The 22407-nt window shown below is 40.6% G+C and overlaps 1 protein-coding gene across 9 annotated transcripts in view; it reads left to right on the top strand.

Annotated features, from left to right (window-relative positions):
- PXDN (peroxidasin) overlaps window positions 1-22407 on the top strand; it is a 137195-nt gene that overhangs the window by 48548 nt on the left and 66240 nt on the right. For 8 of the 9 annotated variants that reach the window (XR_012645112.1, XR_012645113.1, XR_012645114.1 and 5 more), the window contains exons 4-9: window positions 7122-7193; window positions 13079-13150; window positions 13712-13783; window positions 15526-15695; window positions 19510-19627; window positions 21461-21630. Coding sequence is in view for 5 of the 9 variants with exons in the window: in XM_074991209.1 (XP_074847310.1) it covers window positions 7122-7193; window positions 13079-13150; window positions 13712-13783; window positions 15526-15695; window positions 19510-19627; window positions 21461-21630 (674 nt within the window). In the remaining 4 variants the exon portion in view is untranslated. The remainder of the gene's footprint in view (window positions 1-7121; window positions 7194-13078; window positions 13151-13711; window positions 13784-15525; window positions 15696-19509; window positions 19628-21460; window positions 21631-22407) is intronic. The other variant, XM_074991211.1, reaches the window with a different exon arrangement.

Below are 22407 nucleotides of genomic sequence, written 5' to 3'. Positions count from 1 at the left end.
CATTTATTTTCTGGTGTTTGCTTCAATCATAAAGATGTACCATCACTGGGCAAGATTACCCAAACGTGTCTGTAGATTCTTCATTTTAACCACACATGTTGCAGACAGGCTGAGGTCCATTCTGCACTGGTTCTGCCTGAACCTCTCATATAGGGACAAGTACTCCTCTATTTGCCCTGCTTCCTTCCTTTTCCTCTTCCCTGGCAAATCTATGGTACCGGCTTCTTCTTCTCCTGTGCACGAGGACTTTAAGTCATATCAGGACACTCTGCTTTCTGCCTGAAGTATTCAAGCCAAGCTTGTGCAGGAGAGTATGTATAAGTAGCTGGATATTCTGGAGTCCTCGATTCCAGAGAGAGTGCCTTGCTCTATGAATGAAACTCTTTTAGAGCATTCAAAGCCCAGCTTCATTACTATTTTCTGCAAAGCATACTGAGAAATGGTGTCATGTTCCTATTTATAGGTTCAAGTAGTTCTAGTCCCAGCCACCCCTTAACTCTCTTGTTGTAATAGCAATAAATAACAGATTAAAGCAGGAAGATAGAAGTCCAAGGCCGAGGACAAAGAATCTAAGAGGCTGGATTTTATGGGGGGAACTGTTATTTGTCTTCACTGTTACAGATGCATGTTGCAAATCATAAGGGTGCTGTTATTGAAATATGCCTTCGTCAGTTGGGACCCTATGTGTAAATTCACAGATAAGTTGCTAGAATCATTTGGGGAAGAGTGTAAAGTATTTATTTTGAGTGCTGTCTGCTAGGCCAGAATATCATTACCATGGGCTCTGGATGTGGCAAATGCTTCTTCCAGAATTGTGGCGCCAATTGTTGTGACTATGAGAAGGGCCTCATGGTAACTGAATTCTGGTATAGGATAGAGCACTAGCCTTTTGATGATTTTGTCTTTATTTTTTGGGAAGACTGTACTTTGTTTTTAAAGACTCCCATGTTGTGTTACATTCATTGGGGTTCTATACTCCAGACACCAAGAGGTATTGTTATAGAGGCCAGTAGCAACAGCAACAATATTATCACAGCAATTTTTCTGGCAGTGGTCCTTCCCTGTTAGGCAGCAAGACTTCTCTCAGAAGTGACATAAGTCACAGAAGTCAATGTCATGTAAGTCACAGAGTCACAATTTTAGGCAGACTTATACCATTCCATTTGTGGCCTCCCTGACTGTATCCCCTCAGTTCATGAACTTGCTGTCTTGCTTTTGCAGTGCTTGGAAGGGAGTTACCACAGACCAAAGGATCCTAAGCACCATGACATCAGCTTCTTCCATACAATTCATGTGCATAGTTTCTTCCCACCCACCTACCTGGTCCCTCTTCAGGCCCCTGTCTCATAAGCCACTGCTTCTTCAGTGTGTGCTTTGGGAGCTGTAGAGGAGGCCCTTCTGCAGCTGGAAAAAGGTTTCTGCTGACAGTACTTCCTCTTCCCCAAGCCTAAGGGAGGAATGAGACCTAGTTTCATTCTCTGCTGTCTCAGCAGGTGTGCCAGATACATGATATTCCACATGGCTACCCCAGCCACTATTCTTTCTGCTTTGAGTCCTGACTGGTTTGCTGCTCTGGATCTGCAGGATGCTTAATTCCATCTTGTGATTTTCTCAGGCAGCAAGAGGTTCCTGAGAATTGTCATGGTGGCTCTACACTACCAACACATCATGCTTCCTTTTGACATATCTTTGGCTCTATGCATTCTGAGGTAGCAGGACACCCCAGAAAAGAGAAATTAATTTATTTCAATACTGTAATGCTTCTTTAGCAAGGAGTGTGTCTAACAAGGCCTCCCTCACATCCAGTATACATTTTCTCTTTGATTGTCTGGGTCTGACTTTAATGTCAACATTAATACCAACCCAAAAATCAGGTTCATTGGTGCACTTGTAGAGTCAAGAACTGGAGAGTATTTCTGCCAAATAAACATGTTGAGATGATTTTCACCTGAGTCAGCCTTCAGTCATGATCCAGGTTTACCTGAAGTTGTTAGAGCACATGAACACATGCACTTACAAAGTCAAGCATGCAAAATTGCTCCTTTATCCTTTGTAGAGATGGTTGAGATTGGTATATCTCCCAAGCTGTCAGTCATTGGACAGATTAGTGTAAATACCATTTTCCATCTTGGAATCTTTAATGTGATGAAGGGATTAGGTCAAAGGTTTGCCAAGATTTTCCTTTTGCTCATCCTTTTATGACCAGGACCTTAGATACCAATACTTTCCCAATAGGCTCGGGAGGTTATCTGAAGGCATTGAAGGATCAAAGTTTATGGCTAGAGCATAAAGCTTATCTTTACATCAGGCTATTTATAATGCATGCAGAGCATTTTAAGTGCAGATTGGGAGCACAGTGGTTAATATACTTACCAACAACACCACGGTAATGTATTATGTGAATTGCAGCCATCTTTGCCAGGAGGCAATACAATTCTGGCAGTTCTGCATGCAGGAGGGCAACATTCCCTCAGCTGCTCATATAGGAGCAGCCCAGAATTACTTGGCTGATCATCTGATCAGGAATTTTTCCCAGAATCATGAATGGTGCCTGAAAAGCAGTGTGCTGTGGTTCATCTACAGGGAATGAATGCCCCTGCTATTGATCTGTTTGCAACAAAGAATATCAAGTAGTGTGGTCAATTTTGTTTGTGAGCGGGTTTCTGTAAGTGTTCCTTAACTGATGCATTTAATCTGAATTCGTGATTGACGCTGATGCGTGCTCCCCCCCACGTCCTACCCATTCCTCAGGTGTTCCTTGAGCTGATGCTGTAACATGCCATCCTGATTCTCATTGCATCATCTTGGCTTGGACAATGTTGGTTCTTCAACCTCCTTTCTCTTGTGGTTTGTCTTCCCCTTCCTTTTCCTTTTTACTCTAATCGACTGACTCAGTGCCATAGTCAGATTTCATATCCAGCTCTAAGCAGTTTTTATCGTACAGTGTGAATGCTGCATAGTTTGCTAAGGACAAAAAATATTTTTTTGCTATTAGACAACTGGCTTTGTTTTGCTTTGAAGGTTTTATTTCAATTTCAGAAACTTAGTATTTGGTAGATAGTCTTTAGCCAATGTGCAACCCTGGAACTCACAAAAAACACCTCATCACAGGTGATACAGACCATATCCATTGCACAGCTAATTCACATGCTTATGCTGCTCTGCAGTAACTCTATATTACTTTGGCTGCATACTCTGTATCTGTAAAGGAGAATGCAAATACAGCTATCAAAAATGAGGACTAGAATATTGTCTTATTAACTAACTATCTAAATAAATAAGTGATAAAGAGTGTTTTATTCTTGCTATGCTTTCTTCCTCATTATACGTGTATATGCTTTGTTCCCATCTGGTAAATTATTGGATTCATCTTACAGTAGCAGTGGTGCAGAAAGTTGTAGAAGAAAAAACCCTAAACTCTGTAATATATTCAAGGACTGGTGCAGTGGTCTCTTGGGAAAATTCCTTCCTTACCCTCAGCAGAGACAGCTTACTCTTAGGAGAGAAGGTGCTTGTTAGATGCAAACAGGGAAACTATTCAGGCACAATGTGCAGCACTGGAAAAAGGGAGGTGCAAGATAAAATGATAGGGAAGTAGGTGGGAAAATGTGAATAGAAATATAGCTATGATAAAATTTAAAAAAACCAACCTCTTATGGGTGAGGACAAGGAGTATCAATATAAGCTGGTAGAGAAGAAGCCATTCAGGAGGTCAGAGTAGGCATGATGTGCTTAACACAGTGGAGGATTATAATTTTTTCAGCAGCATTTGGGGCGTGCTGGCTGAAGCAGAAGTGAGAGATCTCAGGCCAGACATAAAAGGTATAATAATCAAGGAGGCAATGACCAGGATATGAAGAATAGTTTTAGCAATGAGGAAGGGACAGATTTTGGAACTATTAAGATGGAACGAGCAGCAAGAATAAGTGAAAGACTGGATAAGGGGGATAGGGAGAGAAGGAGATGGATGTAAAATGCAATACAATGACTACAAGCTTGTGAAATTTCTTCAGGATCCTCCTCTCTAGCTTCCCTAGTATTCACGCACTGTCCCTCACCAGTTTATTCAGAATGTAGCTGCTGATGTTCAGCAGAGCCAACCACTGCTGTGGGCCTTGGGGCAAGGTGTGTGTGTGGGGTCTGACTCTGTGCCCCATAAAGGCATGGAGTCAAGGTCAGATAACCCTTAGTGCCACTCAGAATGCAGGTCTGCCTCCCTCCCCCCACCACACACATACGCACACCTCCCTCAGGGCCACACTCAGTGGCAAACCAGAGCTGCCACGGCTCTTCAGAAGGGCCTGGTGCTCCTGCCACCAACAATGATGAAGTAGCAGCAGCAACAGCAGCCAGAACTCCAGGCCCCTTTGAAATTCTGGGACCCATTCACCTGAAGAAAGTGAGAGTTGAAGTAAGGCCTGGAGTGAAGTTTTACTATGTGGACCTGGGAGGTCTGGGCAATACACAGGAAAGACTTTCTGGGGTGAAGAGTGTGACTTTCATCCCCTTCCTTCCCTACCACTCTCAGTATCCTGTGAAATGCCACCGGTGGCTGGGACCAAGTACTTTTAGAGTCGTTTTGCTCATGTTGAATGACCAATATCGCCAGTATCAAGAGATCAAAAATCATGAGTCAGATCCACCAAAAACCCACAAATATTGCCCCTGAAAATCATCAGCTGTTAAAAACATCATAAAATAATGGATTTTAGTCTGTATTTTGACTTTTTATCTTTTTATATCCTATCTGCTCTTCTGGCTATGTGTGGTGTGATAATTTCAGCTAGAGAAGTCAGCCTCTAATGCACACAAAACGCATGCTTTTACCTTCCCTCAGCCCAGGCTTGCCATTCCCACACCCATGACTAAATGACGCTGCACACTCCATAGCATCTTCACCTGTCTAGCTCATTCTAATCCAGTTTGCTCAAGAAAAGCCCTCAAAGCTACCATGAAAACTTTTGTTTTGTTTTGTTCTGGGGGTTGAGGGGATAACAGCAAGAATTCTTTTCCCTGAGAAGAAGAGGACGAAGCCTCATATTGCCTCAGTGTTTTTTATTGAAATAACATGAACTGCCCCATTAAATAAGTGTGGGTTTTGGTATGGGCAAAAATGGCTGTCTCTTAATAAAATAAAAGGGAAACATCTCATCACCTAATTCCAAGAATCTGATTAATAAAGGGCACAATACAAATTCAATTAATTATATCCAAAATCTGACTTCATGGGACACATTGGCTGTGTCTACACTTGCATTCCTCTTTTGAGAGAGGCATGCAAATGAGGGAAATCAAAAATGCAAATGTGGTGCAGATTTACATGTCTGGCACCTCATTTGCATATTCTTTAGAAAGAGTTTATTTTGAAAGAAGAAAAGCAGTGCAGACACAACAAGAAGTTCTGTGGCACCTTATAGACTAACATATTGCGGAGCATAAATTTTAGTGGGCAAAGACCTGCTTCACCAGATGTGGGAGTGGGAGTGGGGGGTTTCAGAGGAGTATTTAAAGAGTGGGGTCCTAGTAAAAGGGAGGGCCAGAGCTGACAAGGTCTATTCAGTCAGGATGGAAATGGTCCATTATCAGTAGCTCTTTCAAAAGTAAACCCCGTCTTCAAAAGAACCCTTCTTCCCTACACTGCTTTTCTTCTTTTGAAGTAAGCTCTTTTGAAAGATAAATATTCAAATGAGGTGTCAGATATTTAAATCTGCATCTCATTTGCATTTTCAATCTCCCTCATTTGCATGCTTCTTTCAGAAGAGGAATGCAAGTGTAGACACAGGCTTTGGGTTTCCTTGGTGAAAGTGACAGGAGACTAGTCCCCTGATTTCTGAAGAGCACCAGTACTAATGTTCTATAAAACATTGGAACATGGATAGCAACATGAAAATTTTATTTGGTTCCTCAAAATTTTCCCAAGGAGATCATAAATATATAATTTAGACAGAATTTGTACCAACTTCTAAGTGTCAAAAATGAGATGAGTTCAAAGTTTGTGTATCTCATGGGAGTGGTTAGCACTTTCTCAGCAACTTCCTTGTTTTCATCCTTGAGGGGAAGAACACAAGCCATGTAGATACACTTTAATGTTCTGGGTGGTATTAGTGTGGATACCAGTGCATCCTATCAAGCATCAAGGTCCCACATAGGGGAAGGGAATTTACAGATGCTGTTTTAAGGGTATTATGCAAATATATTGACTTGTGTTTACTCTTAATTATTTTAAAAGCTGACAGGTTATCACAGAGACAACTGTATAAATTCTCTCCTTTTAGTTGTCTGAATTTGGTGAAGGAAAATAAATTTTGATTAAAACGTTGCAGTTTGTTCCAGTGCTTGATATGTAATGAAAGAGGAACCAGTGCCCAAGCAATTCTGTACCAGGGCTAAAGCAATTTTTTTACTGCGATAACTGACATTGAAAGCACAGAACTGCGGGGGACTATTCAGTGCCAAGACCTGACACAAAATTAGCACTTGTTTGGCCTAGGATTCAAACCAAATATTTAAAGAAAACTGGGTGCTGCAAGCAACCTCAGTGTTCTTTGGAAGATCCAGTTAATCAAACTACCACTCCTGTCCCATTAAGAGCCTAACAGGAAAATGAGTAGAGTGCTGCTCAGATACAAAATTTATATCTATAGCTGCATCTGCAAAAATGATCTGCAGATGTGGATACCTGCAAACATAAAACAAATATCTGCAGACCTGTAGAGTTCTAAATACAAAATTTGTGTCTGCACCCACCTCTATATCTGCAAAAATGAGCAGTGGTTTTTGATACACATACCTGCAGATATGAAGCGGATATCCACAGATTTGCAGGACTCTAAAAATGAAGGCAAAGGAGTCTTCAAAAGGGCATGGTAGAAACCATAAGGCCAAAGGTTCGCCAACGATTAGTGTGAGGGCAGTCAAGGCTCCAATCTTCTCTGCCTTTTCCGGTGGCCCTGGGGAATGGCTTCTTAAGTGGGAAGAATTTTTAGTGTGTACATGTTTTTTGTTTTGTTTTTCTAATGTGTAGTATAAAAACTGTCTTCATGTGTCAACTTAATTCTTCTTTTCCACCTTAATGTAGCTCTTGTTTGTGTACTAATATTACTGATTGTTTCTTGTTTCAGCTATTTGTACAAGAATGAAATCCAGTCAATTGACAGGCAAGCATTTAAAGGACTTGCCTCTCTAGAACAACTGTAAGTGCCTTTTCTCTTCTGTGCTGTCATTGGTTGCCTTTCAGAGGAAAAGTGCACGCCTTGATCAGCATTTTCTGCCTGCATGTCTTGCATGTCTGCACTGAATAGGATGTTAGTCAATTCCTACCATCATTTGCATGTGAAAAAAACAAAATTGATCTCGGTGTCAAATTCTTTATTTCTGTGTTTGTCTTTTATTTGTGATGTATGTTCCAAGTGTCCCAGAGCACAATATAGTAGACTTGGAGAAGAAGCTTGATCACAGGTCAATAATGAAAACTGTGTATATTCATTAGAGAGTCATGGTCTGATTCTACTTTCAGTTGCATTGGATGTCCTATGCTAATGATACTCTTTTAGCTACGGAGGAGTTGCTCTTGTTTTTCACTTGTTTGCATCAAGCCCTTCAATTTACCTCAGTACTTTTATCTTTGATTTTAAACCCACTTTAAATTACAATATAAATACTGTTGCTACAGATGTGGCTGCTCATTGCCATATATTGCTGGAGGCATAAGGTGGAGGGGATAATTGTATCATCTTTGTAATGTGGAAACTTTTTCAGTTAGTTGTCTGCAAGCCAAGTTTTGTAAGCCAGGGGTGAGAAAACTTTTTATGTCAGGCCTCATTTTTCATTCATGAAACTAGCAGAGCCCACAACCTGTCTAATATGATCCAAACCAGTGGAAATGTTGGTTATGTTCATACGAAAAAAAAGTTTCGATATGTGTAAGAAAATAAGTATGTAGGATGTAAAAACTCTGTTAATCGGTATGTGAATGTGAATACACATACATAAAAACAGTAAGGTATTTCAACATAATTAATGGGATGGAGCCTGAGACCCAGCAGCTGATTGTGCTGTGTCCCCCTTATGAAATTTCATGCCCCCTTGAGGCCTGCCCCCCACTTTTCTCACCTCTGATGTAAGCTACTGTTCTCTTCCTGAGTTTAAATGAAGAAGAATTTAATTTGAAAATGAAGGGAAAATAGCGTGTAGTATGATTAAAAAGGAATATATTGTTTCAGCTGTATGTTTAGTTATTCACAGTTTACTTAATCAGAAAACGGTTCACCATTACAGAAGAATTCAAGTAGTACTTGGACTAGTGGAAACAGGGATCGCCAGATGGATAGCTGCCTGCAAAGTTGTTAAGTCTTAAAGTTCCATTAAATTTGCAAAAGAATTTTGCTTCATAGGATGAATTTCATTGTCTTTCATTGAGTTCCTATAAAAGAGAATCTCTTTCCTGAAGACAGTAAGAATTTTCAGTTTCCAGACTATGTTTGGGTGTCTGTATATGTGCTATACATACCTGTCTCTGAATTTTTATCCATCATATTGAAACTTTATGTGCAAAAAAACTACACTTAGAAAAATATGCAGAGAATCCATATACACACGTTTTAGAGGACCCCTGAGTGCCTTTTAAGGGAACAGGTTCTGCTTTGGTACTAAGTGTGAAACAGGGATGATAGTAGTCATTTATCTCCTTAATTCCTTTCTCTTCCTCCCTTTCTAGCACTGATTACTGCAGCATACTGACAGTCTGGTAGGGCTTATTTGCATGATCATAGCAAATCTTATTTTTTTGCTAGTAAATTAATTATTCATGTGCACAGGTTAAATTACCAACTTCTGTAAAATAATAAGATTTTCATCTTATTCAGACGTGTGCCTGCTGTAGGTTTCCCCATGCACTGCTTTGCTAGTGATCAGCATTATAAATATTATGAAACGGGAGATCTAGCTCTTCATAGTGGTAAATAACACGTTCTTTATGTTAAGAACATAAGAACGGCCATAGTGGGTCAGACCAAAGGTCCATCTAGCCCAGTATCCTGTCTGCCGACAGTAGCCAATGCCAGGTGCCCCAGAGGAGGAGAACTGAAGACAATGATCAAGCGATTTGTCTCCTGCCATCCATCACCTGCCTTCGACAAAAGGCTAGGCACATACCTTACCTCTTGCTAATAGCCATCTATGGACCTAACCTCCAAATATTTATCGAGCTCTCTTTTAAACTCCGTTAGAGTCCTGGCCTTCATGGCGTCCTTTGGTAAGGAGTGCCACAGGTTGACTGTGCGCTGTGTGAAGAAAAACTTCCTTTTATTAGTTTTGAACCTGCTACCCATCAATTTCATTTGGTGTCCTCTAGTTCTTATATTATATTACATTTATATATATTTATATCATATTATATTTATGTTGCTGTAGTTTGGGTCTGAAATGTGCACAGACTCTCTGATATGAAAATTGCTTTTAGTAGTACTTTTAGGAATGACTTGAGATTATCAATCTTATTACTTATAGGGCTTGTCTACACTACCACCTTCCTTTGAAGGAAAGATGGTAATTTGGGTGTTGGGAGTTCACTAATGAAGTGCTGCCGTGCATAGGCAGCACTTCATGAAGCAAGTTCCCCCCCACAGCAACTTCAAAGTTTTAAAATTTTGAGGAGTAAGGGGACTTCGAAGTTGCCCTGGCACTTTGAAGTACTGGTGGGTGAGCTGCGGCTGGACGCGTGCTGGTACTTCAAAGTTTAAAACTTCGAAGTTGCCGTGGGGGGGAATTTGCTTAATGGTGGTAGTGTAGACAAGCTGATACAGTATTAAAAAAACTCAATTTTCATGTGGGATTCAAGAGACTTTAAATTTATTTTGACGGTTTCAGCTTTAGTTAAATGATGGAATGACGTTTAATGTCCCACTTCACTTGGACTACTGTTGTTACCCCAAGCAGTGAATATAATTAAGTTGCTTGTTTGAACAGCCTCTCCATTCTGGAAACAGTGTCATACGGTTAGATGTACATGCTAATATTACATTTCATGTATATATTTTATTTGTATACATTCATAGGAAGGTAAGCATTGTTATCCTCCGTTTACCAATGTGGAAATTGAGGCACACATATGAAATGATTTGCTAAAGGATACACAGCAGGTCAGTAGCAGAGCTTCAGAACAAAGTCTTTTGACAATCTAGTGCAGTGATGGGCACCCACCCTGGCCATCAACCCCCACTGCTTTCAGTGGACGTAGTTGATAATTTCTGGCCAATGGGAACCATGGAGGTGGTGCCTGCAGGTGAAGGGACTGTGGGGATATGCTAGTTGCTGCTTCCCATAGATCCTATTGGCTAGGAACAGAGAAACATGGTCACTGGGAGATGAAGAGGGGGGCGTGCCTGCGGACTGTCAATGTCATCAAAATGTCTCACAGTGCACAATCAGATTACCAAGAGGCCTGGGGTTGCACTGCCCACCTCAGGTCTAGTGCTTTATCCATAACATTCATTGCTCCATTATATTCAGAGTAATACAGGCTTTTTATTTTCTTTAGTTATTAATAAATGTCCTTCCTAAGTTTATTAATTACACCAAGTTTTATATGCCAGTGCAACACCTTTTGAAGTCCAAGAATTACATTTACACATCAAAAGAAAAAGCTTTGGTTCATATTATTTGTGTAGCATTCATGCAGAGTAAAACTGGAAGGTTTTGTTTATATATATATTTTAGTTTAGTTTAGTCAATTAAAATGATATATTTGTACATTTTAACTGAATAGAGTAACAGAAAGTTTTGAGTTCCCTTAAGCTTTGGTGTTGAGAGAGAACCCACAAGGGTAATTTGTTTCAAAGAGCACAGTTACATATGGAGAAATACAAATAGAGCAACAGTATACTTAGCCCTCATCATTGCTAACTGGTAGGATTCCACTTTTCACATAGGCTTTATGCAGGAGTGGGGAACCTCAGGCTTGTGAGCCACAAGTGGATCATCAGGGTTAGTTGCTGATGGGCCTCCGAACGCTTTGTTTACCTGAGCATCTGCACACATGGCCACTCACAGTTCTCAGTGGCTTCAGTTTACTGTTCCTGGCCAATGGAAGCTGCGGGAAGCAGCAAAGGCCAGGATACCACTTCCCATAGCTCCCACTGGCTGGGAACGACAAACCACAGCTGCTGGGAATGGCAAACAGCATTAGAAACCGCGTCCAGCCCCGCTTCTGAGCTCACCAGCTGGAGTAGCATCTCTAGATCAGATTCTGATTTTCTTTGCACCAGTGTAAATTTAGAATAACATCACTGAAGAATTAAGAGAGCGTATTTCATTCCTGAATACTAAGTTTGTTGGGGCAAAAGGTCTCCTCTGCCTTGTCCACCAAAGCAGAGTTAGTATGCTGGGGCCTGACATTTCCCATCAGTGTGTGTGTTTCTATATGACAACTCTCCACCTGAGTTAGCTCACCAGTCAAAGATGTGTTAGAACTGGGTGCAAAGGGAGGATCAGTGAGAGCGAACCCCTTGAGGATGCAACATCTCTGGGTTTCAGACATACTGCCTCGCCTTCTGTGTGCCATACTGCCCGGTGCTGCACCAAGAACATGTGAGAAACACTTTATTTTCAGTGGCCTTCATTAGAATGTTTATTCTGTAAAAGTAACAAGGAAGAGAGCACGTGCATATCTGATGCTGAAGAAAAACTACTTCAGGTATTGAGGTTAGCACAGCTATTTGGAAAACGGTATCTGTCAGAAGATTATTGTGTGGTCATCTAAAAACCTAATGAGTAAGCGGAGCTTATATAAGATTCTGGTGAATAAATGCTGTTAAGCAAGATAAAAAGCTAATGTCACCTGGAGTGTAACAGCTCTTCTGTGTTTTACTTTTCTCCCTTTGACTGGAGATATGTAAATTAGCCATTTTTCCTTGAATGCTCTCTTGAAATATGTGAGAGGGAAAGTGAGGTAGATTTGGTGTACCAACTTCTCTGTTGCTGAGAGTATATCGATAATACCAACTATATATAAAAATGAAGGGGTCTAAATCAGCTGTTACCACTCAAGAAAGAGATCTTAGAATCATTATGGATAGTTCTCTGAACATATCCACTCAGTATATGTCAGAAGTCAAAAAGTCAAACAAAATTTGGGAATTAACAAGAAAACAATCTTCTGCACAAGAAAAATCTACATATGTTGACAGTATGAATCATAATACATATGAATATATGTTGTCAAGGTACATTAGCTCCAGGTGTGAAGAAATTCTGAATTTCCCCATGATTTACCAAAGAAAAGGCTGCAAGCCACAAGCCAGATTTATCGTCTGTCTTCTAGATTTGACATTAACATTTTACTTGTCACATTCACCTAGACTTATTGCTTTGGCTGCTTCTCTCATCCGCTTATTGGAACCACTTCTTAGCATACACTTTCTCTTTGATGATAGTGCTGCAGCTGATGGGCCTCTTTTCTGTCAGTGACTCATCAACATTGGATTGTTGGGCACTTCTCTGTTGCTAAGCCATTTATGTGTTCTTGTGCTATGAAAAGAGTAGTTTTATGGGGCAGTGGTTTCCGAGATTGTCCCTATTTTTTTTCCAATTCTTTTCATTTTATTTTCCATATCAGGATGCTTGGCAGGCATCTTGCTCCTTGGGGGCTGTTTTTTTTACCTCTCTCTCTCTCTTTCTCTGTATATATATGCTTTTTGGGATCTGTGATCTTATGTTTTTTTTCAAATACTACCATTTGTCATGTCTTCCCAGTTATGATTGTTCCATGAGTTCTTGTAAATGTTTAGTTTTGACAGAAGATTGTTTGAATAATGATTAATTGATGCAAGTGTCTAATTATTATTACCAATATAATAGCAATTTTTAAAACCTTCCTATTATGTAAGGCCTCTTTCTTCCATGGAAAAGTGTAGGAGCAAAAGACATCAAAAGAATATTATGCTACTATATCACTAACCATAGTCATTTTCAGATGTGCTCAGCAGCGTGAGGAGTGCTTTATGTACCAAGTTTTTAGCTACACAGTGCCACTTTCATTAAATAAATTATTTCAGTAATGTTTTCTTTACCATATTTACAGGTATCTGCACTTTAATCACATAGAAACATTGGAACCTGAATCCTTCACTCATCTTCCAAAACTTGAAAGATTGTAAGTTTTATTTTTGTTTGGAAATTTTGGTAATCTGTAGCAGTCAAATAGTGTCTTTGTCTAGAAAGTGAATGAAAACCTTATCTTTAACATAGCTTTTATTTTGTACTGAAACTTTAGCAGGAGCAAATTGCCGACAACCACCTGACAGGTGTGTAGCACCCTTACCTCTCAGTTATATCTTGTCGGGCCCTAGATTGTTTTGTGTACAATTCACAATCTCCAAATTAGTTCAAAACATTTGTGGTTGATGTTTGTTTTATCATGAAATAGATCATATGAAACATGTTGTAGGAGGATTACTTTTGGTTCGTTTGATTACTTTCCGTCTAGTTGAAAGTTACGTTTTAGGTAGTTTTGTCTCCAGTGTAGGCTAAAAATGTTTCTTTCTCGGGTGGAGAGGTAGATGGGGATATGGAAGCCTTTCTTTTAAAAAGTAGCTGCAGAAATTAGTACATGTGGTAAAATTAGTGTCTCTTTAAGGAATTACAGAAGAATATATATAGAATAAAAACAATTAAAATCTGAATTCATACACAAACTCATCTGTGTTTTTAACAGATTTTTGCATAATAACAGAATAGCTCATTTAGTTCCTGGGACATTTAGTCATTTGGAATCTATGAAGAGACTGTAAGTAAATTATACTTATTTCTTGTTTTATAGTGTTCTCTTCCTTTGGCAGTCTGTTCCACTGTCTAATGCTTCTTACCATTAAAAAATCAGTCTAAACTTCTCCTTCCATGGTTTTATATTTCAGTTTTTTGTGACTGGGACTAAACCTCTTTCTTGATTTGTTACCTTGAATTTATGTATAGACACTGGCATTGTTTGTAGTGAGTCTTTTCTTTTACAGACTTAATTTGTATAGTTTCTCCTCCTGCTGTAAGTTTTAAGTTCCTTTATCTTCTAGGATAAAATTTGTTGTATTTTCTATAATTTCCTTTCCTAAGTCCTTCCTAAGCTGTACAGACCATATGTAAAATTATTTAAATGCTTTCGGGCTTTCAGAATCAAAGTGATATCTTCCTAAAGTGATATAGGCACTTTGGCCCAAAGGCGTTGCAATACTTAACTTTCAGGTGCTAGCTCCCCAGTGGAGCCCACAAACCCTGAGTAAGTTGCTGAGGTTGTGTACACAATGAGTGAAGAGGGATAGTAGCCTGAAAATGAGGTCCACAAAAAAAGAAAAAAAAAACATGCTAGGCAGGCAGCCACCTAAATTAGCCTATAGCAGATGCCATGGAGATCATTGTGTCCGAAGCCCCGGCCCTCACAGAGCATTAAACGCCTAATGCTGGGCTAGAGAAAGGATCCTGTCTCCAGTGGGATTCCATAGTTGGGAACCCTGTCCTAGAGTTAGGTACTTAAGCCATTCTCCTCCAGAATGCAGGTGTTGCATGCCTAACTCAATTCAAAATGGTCCAGAGGAGAAACCTTATGACCATTAGTCCAGGAACCCCTCTACCTGACAATGAGAAGGGATTTGAACATGGGCGTATCCCTCTCTGGAGAGTGCCCTTATCTGTTGGACTATGGAATATTCTGGTGTGGGTATCTCTCAGCCTCACCTGATGAAGTTGTTCCCCTGTATATAAATAAATAATTTTGTGTTGGACCAGAGAACTTATATTCCAATATCTTCTCATTAACCAGACAGAGGAGTTGAACTAGGCATTCCCACATCCTGGGGGACTTTCCCTAAGGTTTAAAAGGGACTTCTCCTGTCAGTCATTTTGGGTGCCTGTACACTAGGAACTAACTTGGAAATTAACTTTGAAGTTAGGCACTACTTCAAAGTAGGCAGCAGAGAGTCTACACGCATTTTCCCTTACTTGGAAGTTAACTTTGAAGTAGGAAGCCAAACTTCAAAATCCTTACTCCATTCCTGGGAATGGAGCAGTGCGCTATTTAGAAGCTTAACTTCAAAGGAGGGTATGTGTAGATGCTCAACTTCAAAGCTGCTTACTTCGAAGTTGTATTTCAAAGTAAGCAACTATGAAGTTATTTTGTAGTGTAGACGCACCCTTTGTGTAGTTATGAGTCTTCAAAGAACAACCACCAAACTGGGCTCTGCAGGTTGCCTAGGTGGCAGAATCATCATTGAACAATGAAGATAAAAGAGTATTGAGTAGCCTGCAAGAGAGAACACTGTCTGTATAGTGAGTAAGGCATATCTGCAGTGGGAAATAGTATGGGATCAAGTAGTTAAAGACTACATCATAATATACATGAATAAGGGGACCTACATGGCTTTTGTTTCGTGTAGGTTTTTGTGTGTAATAATAAATAGGAAATATTGCAAAGTCATATAAAATCTAATGAATTGTTCCAGCTGATTAGCAAGTATAATAGATGATTCTTATTTGACACAGGCGTTTAGATTCAAATTCTCTGCATTGTGACTGTGAAATACTGTGGCTGGCAGACTTGTTGAAGACATATGCAGAATCTGGTAATGCTCAGGCAGCTGCTACTTGTGAGTATCCAAGGAGGATCCAGGGAAGATCAGTGGCCACAATAACACCCGAAGAACTTAACTGTGGTGAGTTGTCCACTTAACATCCAAAAAAAAAAATCCAAAGCCACCCATGTTTTCATGGTATGTTTTTCTATTGTTTGGCTAGTGACACTAATCGCTACTTTCTGGCAGTCTCTAAGTATCTCTTCTCTTTATCCTCTCCCCTTATTCTCTTTGCCGCTGTTAATACAGCTGATCACTCACTCCACTCAGTCTATACCCTTGGCGGCTTTGACCATACTGTTCTCCTTTTCCTCCTGTATGTCCAGTTGCTCACTTTTTAATATCATCTCTTTGGCTCCCCCGTCTCCCTCCTCCTTTTAACATTGTGTTAGTTGTCATTTCTCAGTGCGGACAAGCCCTATGATGAGGAATAAGCCTGAGAAGTAAGTCTGATCATCCTGAAAATATTTTTTTTCCTTAATACCTTTCTGTATTGCTCTGCTTCAACAGTAGAAATTGAAGGAGATCCATATCAGAATATCCTGTAGTTCAGTGATTAGGCCATTCTACTGAGAGACCCATTTAAATCCTTCTGCTGCATCGGGCAGAGGGAGGAATTAAAGCGAGGGTCTCACATCCTGATAGAGTATTTGAACCACTGAGACAGCATTAGCACCAACAATGCCTTTTCCTCCACGATTTTCTGTGGTCCATAGTCTGGTGCGCTTACACACAGTATGTCTGCTCGATCAAGTGACATAGAATCATGGAATCGCAGAGCTGGAAGGGACCTCAAGAGGTCATTGAGTCCAGCCCCCCTGCCCCAAGTAGGATCAACCCCAAATAAGTCATCCCAGCCATGACTATGTCAAGCCGGGACTTAAAAACGTGTAGGAATAGAGATTCCACCATCTCCCTAGGCAACACATTCCAGTGCTTCACCACCTTCCTGGTAAAGTAGTTTTTCCTAATATCCAACCTACTCCTCTCCTGTAACTTTAGACCATTATCCTTTGTTCTGCTGTCACCACTGAGAACAGTTTCTTTCCATCCCTTTTAGAGCACCCGTTCTCTTCTGCAAACTACATAAGTCCAAATACCTCAGCCTCTCCTCATGTGCTCCAGCCCCTTAATCATTTTCATTGCCCTCCTCTGAATCTGCTCCAGCACATCCACATCCTTTGTATACTGAGGGCCCCAAAACTGGACAAGGTGCTCCAGATGTGGCCTCACCAGTGCTGAATAGAGGGGATTAACAACCCCTCTAGATCTGCTCGAAATGCTCCTCCTAATGCACCCTAGTATGCTATTGGCCTTCTTAGCTACAAGGGCAGACGGTTTACTCATATCCAGCTTTCATCCACTATGATCTCTAGGTCCCTTTCAGCTGTACTACTGCTTAGCCAGTCGGTCCCCAGCCTATAACAATGCTTGGGATTCTTCCGTACCAGGTGTAGGACTCTACACTTTTTCTTGTTGAACTACATCAGATTTCTTTTGGCCCAATCCTCCAGTTTATTCAGGTCACTCTGGATCCTATTTCTACCCTTCAATGTATCTACCTCTCCCCCTAGCTTAGTGTCATCTGCAGACTTGCTGAGGGTGCAATCCGGTCCCTCATCCAAGTCATTAATAAAGATGTTGAACAACACCAGCCACAGAACCAAGCCTTGTGGCACTCCACTTGAAACCAACCGCCATCCAGATATTGAGGCACTGACCACTACCCGCTGGGCCTGACTGTCAAGCCAGCTTTCTAGCCATCTTCTAGTCCATGTATCCAATCCATACTTCCTTAACTTATGGGCAAGAATGTTGTGGGAGACTCTGTCAAAAGCTTTACTGAAGTCAAGGTATATCAAATCCACTGACTTCCCCATGTCCAAAGAGCCAGTTACCTCATCATAGAAGCTAATCAGATTGGTCAGGCAGGACTTGCCCTTCGTGATCCATGTTGACTACTTTTCATCATTTTCACCTCTTCCAAGTGCTCCAAAATGATTCCTTGAGGGTCCCCTCCATTATTTTCCCAGGGATTGAGGTAAAGCTGACTGGTCTATAGTTCCCTGGATTGTCCTTTTCTTTTTTGAAAGATGGGCACTACATTTACCTTTTTTCAATCATCCAGAATCTCTCCCGATCTCCAAGAGTCTTCAAGATAATGGCCAAAGCAGTGATGTTTGCCAATATCCTCAGTATCCTTGGGTGCTTTAAATCAAGCTCAATGGATCTGTGTACCTTTTGTTTGTCTAAGTAGCTCTTAAATTGTTCCTTCCCCGCCAAGGGCTGCCCTCCACCTTCCCATACTGCATTGTCTAGCATCTTAGTGTGGAAACTGTCCTGGCCCATGAGGACTGAGGCAAAAAAAGCATTGAGTGCTTCAGCTTTTCTTACATCATCCGTCACTAGGTTACCTCTCTCATCCAGAAACGGACGCATACCTTCCCTGATAACTCTCTTATTGTTATCATGCCTGTAGAAACCCTTCTTGTTACCGATCACATCCCTTGCCAGCTGCAGTTCTAGTTGTGTCTTTGGTGTCCTGATTACTGCCCAGCATTTTTCAGCCGTATTTTTATACTTTTCCTTAGTCATCTGTCCAAGTTTCCACTTCTTATATGCATCCTTTTTGAGTTTAAGCTGACCAGGGATTTCCCTGTTAAAACAAGCTGGTTGCCTACCATATTTGCGTTTCTTACTATGTAACGGGATTGTTTGTTCCTGTGCCTTCAGCAAGATTTCTTTAAAATATTGCCAGTTCTCCCGAACTCCTTTCCCCTTCGTCTTTGTTTCCCAGGGGATTCTGCCCATCAGTACCTTCAGGGATTCAAAGTCTGCTCTTTTGAAATCAAGAGTCTGTATATTATGGCTCACTTTTCTTTCTTTTGTAAGGCTCCTGAAATCTACCATCTTGTTATCACTGCAGCCCAGATTGGCACCCATTTCTATTTCTCCGACTAGTTCTAACCTTTTTGTGAGCAGCAGGTCAAGTTGTGAATGGCCTCTGGTTGGTTCCATCAACCCTTGTACCAGGAAGTTATCCCCAACATTCTCCAAAAACTTCCTGGATTGTGTGTGTGCTGCTGTATTTGTTTCCCAACAAATGTCTGGATAATTGAAGGAGCACCTCTCTGCATGTAATCTGAAGACCCCTCTCAGGCTTACGTGTGAGACAGGCACTCCAGAGTGTGGTGCTGTGCCCATTTCCAGAGGTAGAAACGTTGGTACACGGGGAATATTTTCTGTATAAATTTAGGCACTGAGTGAGCTTAGGCACCCACAGTTTACTTGGCAGGGAGCAGGGGTTTCTGGATTAGAGTGAGGGGGTCTGTGTGCCCAAGTTTTTTGGCTTAAGTCTGGGGTCTGTGTGCCTATGTACCATAACATAATGAAGCACAGTAATTGTACAGGATGATAATCTTAAGAGGTCAAGATGCCAAAAATCCAACAATAAATATGTTTGTATGAGGGATGTGCACATATTAAATAACTGAATGCTTACTGAAAATAACATCAGAAAATATACGAGAGAACGCAGTGTACCTTTGTGTTATAAGCAATGAAATACACAAAGCTGGCTGCTGAGTTCGCCTCCCTTGCACTGAAAACTCCCATTGATTCCAAAAGGAGTCAGAGTCTAAAAAGACTGCCAGCTGGAGTCTTTAGTGGTCAGTTCTGAAGTTTAATATTCTGTATACTGCATTGCTTCTCAGATGGTGCACAGAGGAAAGGAAAAGGACGTATTAAGGAATTATTCCTGATTCCTCTTAACTCAATGTTAAATCTATCACAGATGTAATTGTGTTTGTGGGGAAGGGTGATAAATGTTTAATTTTTTGCTTTACTCACTTCAAAACAAGCAACTTTTCCCTGTTACCTATTTTTGTTGATATAGAGAGGCCAAGAATTACATCAGAACCTCAGGATGTGGACGTTACCTCAGGGAATACAGTGTACTTTACTTGTAGAGCTGAAGGCAATCCCAAACCAGAAATCATCTGGCTTCGAAACAAGTAAGTTAAGTTAAAAAAGGAGAGAGAAGGAAATTGTTTGTGTATGTCTGCTTTACAGATGCTGTTTGGAATATACCATACATGTACATATACATGAAATACTTATAGTATTAGTATCATTTTAGTATTATAAAAACTCAATATACTGGCAATTATAGTTAGACTGAGTTTCTTTGCAGTTCCAAGTATATCAATTACATAATACAGAACCTTATAAAATGTATAATCTATTATTTATGATACCAAGGGTAAGATTTTTCAGCTGCATGTGCACCCACAAAATTTCAGAGACCTGCAGAACCCTAGGTCAGGGGTCTCAAACTTATGGCCCGTGGACCATCTGCAGGCTGAACCCTAGTGATCAGCCCATCCCTACCTGCCCCACCCCCGGTCCACCTGTACTGCCACCATGGGAAAGCAGAGTGCACTCAGTGAGTGCACTCACTCCTCTTTGCTCTGCTTCCCCACAGCTCCAACCACTGCGGGGAATGTGGTGGGGCCTAAATGCTGCTGCCATCCCACACCAGGCCCTCCAAGTAATCTCCAAATCTCCAAGGCCATGTCCCCCATGGGGCAGTTTGCAGTGGGAGGAAGAGGGCAAGGCAGAGGCAGGAAGATGAGGGGTGTTGGGGATGGGTGCGAACATGCTGGTAGTATACAAACACTAATCATACTACAAATCAGGTGATTCTGTAAATGCTTTTAATATATAATTTGTGAGTAAGTGTGGAGATTGCTGGTGCAGTGGGTTTTGATACATTTTCTCCAAGTATTCCCATTGGTTCATTATGTGGCTCGTGACATCTGTCTGTGATCCCCTGCTGTAACTAACAGATCAGTTTCCATCCTGCATTAATATCACATTAACAAAGTGAAAACTTGTGTTACCTTTAAACATGAGATGGTAAATATTTTATAAAATGTCTTGTTGATTATAATTTTTATACTCATGTATACAAAATCCCCATCTGAAAGGGTTTAATGAAGAGATAAGAGACGTTTGGGTGTGGGTTTAACAACATTGGCCTGAGACATCTACATTTACATGAGAAGCCTCTGTTGACAGAAGTCATTGTTAGAAGGGATTTCCTGGCAAAACTGCTGTCGACAGATCGCGTCTACACATGAAAACAGATTTAAAGAGCACTGTGCTCTGTTGGCAGAGGGCAGCCCTCTCTCAGCAGAATGGCTGACTGTAAGCTCTGCAAACATGGCTGTGCAGAGAACTGGAAGTTTGTTTGTTGACTAAAGGGCCCTGGAGCATCTACAAGGCTGTTTTGTCAGCAGAACATTGTCCAGAGAGGCATTGTACCTGAATGGGGAGAGGTATAACGCTTCAGGTGGATGTGCTGGGTTTTGTAAACAAACTGTCAACAAAGTGCATTTTGTGTATAGACACTCCATGGTTTTTTCCGGCAAAAGCCCAGTTTTGCTGGGAAAAGCCTCTTGTGGAGATGTAGCCTTAGAGTTGTTTAGCAATGAGAACATTTTATATCCTGAATAAAAAATAGAAATGGATGTGTGTAATGCACTCTCCTTGTTTTTGTTCCTCTGAAATGTATAAAACATTTACATGTCTAAAATTAGTCCAAGTTTTCACTTCTCAAGTCAAATGCTCATGTATTTTAAAATGCCTCACTGGTTTTCTTCTGCACTCGTTTTGTTAATTTAATATTAAAAGTTCTTCTTTTACACTTCCACTGGAATAAAGATACTAAAGATTTATTGCTGTAGGTTTCGATCATTAATACATTTAGACTTTTGCTTTTTGATATATATTTTTCTGTGCTTTTGATTAAAAAGTTTTAGTCTAGCAGATTTTTGTCTTTACAGTAATGAGCTCAGTATGAAAGCAGATTCCCGTCTAAACTTGCTAGATGACGGCACTCTGATGATTCAGAATACTCAAGAGACAGACCAGGGTATTTACCAGTGCATGGCGAAAAATGTGGCAGGAGAAGTGAAAACTCAAGAAGTCACTCTTAGATACTTTGGGTCCTCAGGTAAATAAATTTCAGATACAGAATTATTATCTGTTTTGTTTTTTTTTTTCCATCAGAAGACCACTTGCATAATGAAATACATTTACTTTTGTATATTAACTGCAGGTTTATACTTTAAGTGAATCTTTGCAACTTCATTTGCATCACCATCTAGTTATTACTGTCCTAGAAATTATCAGTTTAATCACAGTAATGATGTATATTATCTTTAGTAGTATATGAGGGAAAGAAGAGGAGTAAATAGTGCTGTCATTCAAGTGTACTGGTCTTTAGAGATGCTCAAAACAAAAACAACAATGCCACCCATCCAGTTAACAGGTGGAAGACTTGATTGAACCGGCAAGGTTCTGGCATAGGACTCTCCTTCTCCTGGGCATTCCACCACCCATTGTTCAGGCAGAGGGAAGTGGGAACTGACTGGCTTCTTGCTTCCCATCATCATTCATTTAAACCCTTGCCTGGGGTTTCTCAACACTTTTGCCCATTTCAGTGTGGACAGGGGAGAGTCCATCCTGAATTATGGTAGGTGACAGGAGTGCTTTAAACCCTGAACGGGTCCCACTTCAGTCAGTGTTACAGACCACCCTTCCTCTGTATTAAGTTTAATAAAGTTTTGGCCTAACATTTTGAATTCATCCTTGTGCCAGCCTTCATTCACTCATGTATCCTGTTTAATGAGGTATTTTTTCACATTATAAAGTCATACCGTTTCTGATCCCTTTTCAAGAAGGGCCCAGAGTGGAACACGGCAAAAATGATACAGGGCACTGATGACGT

Source organism: Carettochelys insculpta, chromosome 3 (genome assembly GCF_033958435.1).
Source record: "Carettochelys insculpta isolate YL-2023 chromosome 3, ASM3395843v1, whole genome shotgun sequence".
Classification (NCBI taxonomy): domain Eukaryota; kingdom Metazoa; phylum Chordata; order Testudines; family Carettochelyidae; genus Carettochelys; species Carettochelys insculpta.
Note: the sequence above shows the minus strand (reverse complement) of the source record. Positions and strands in the feature narration are given on the sequence as shown.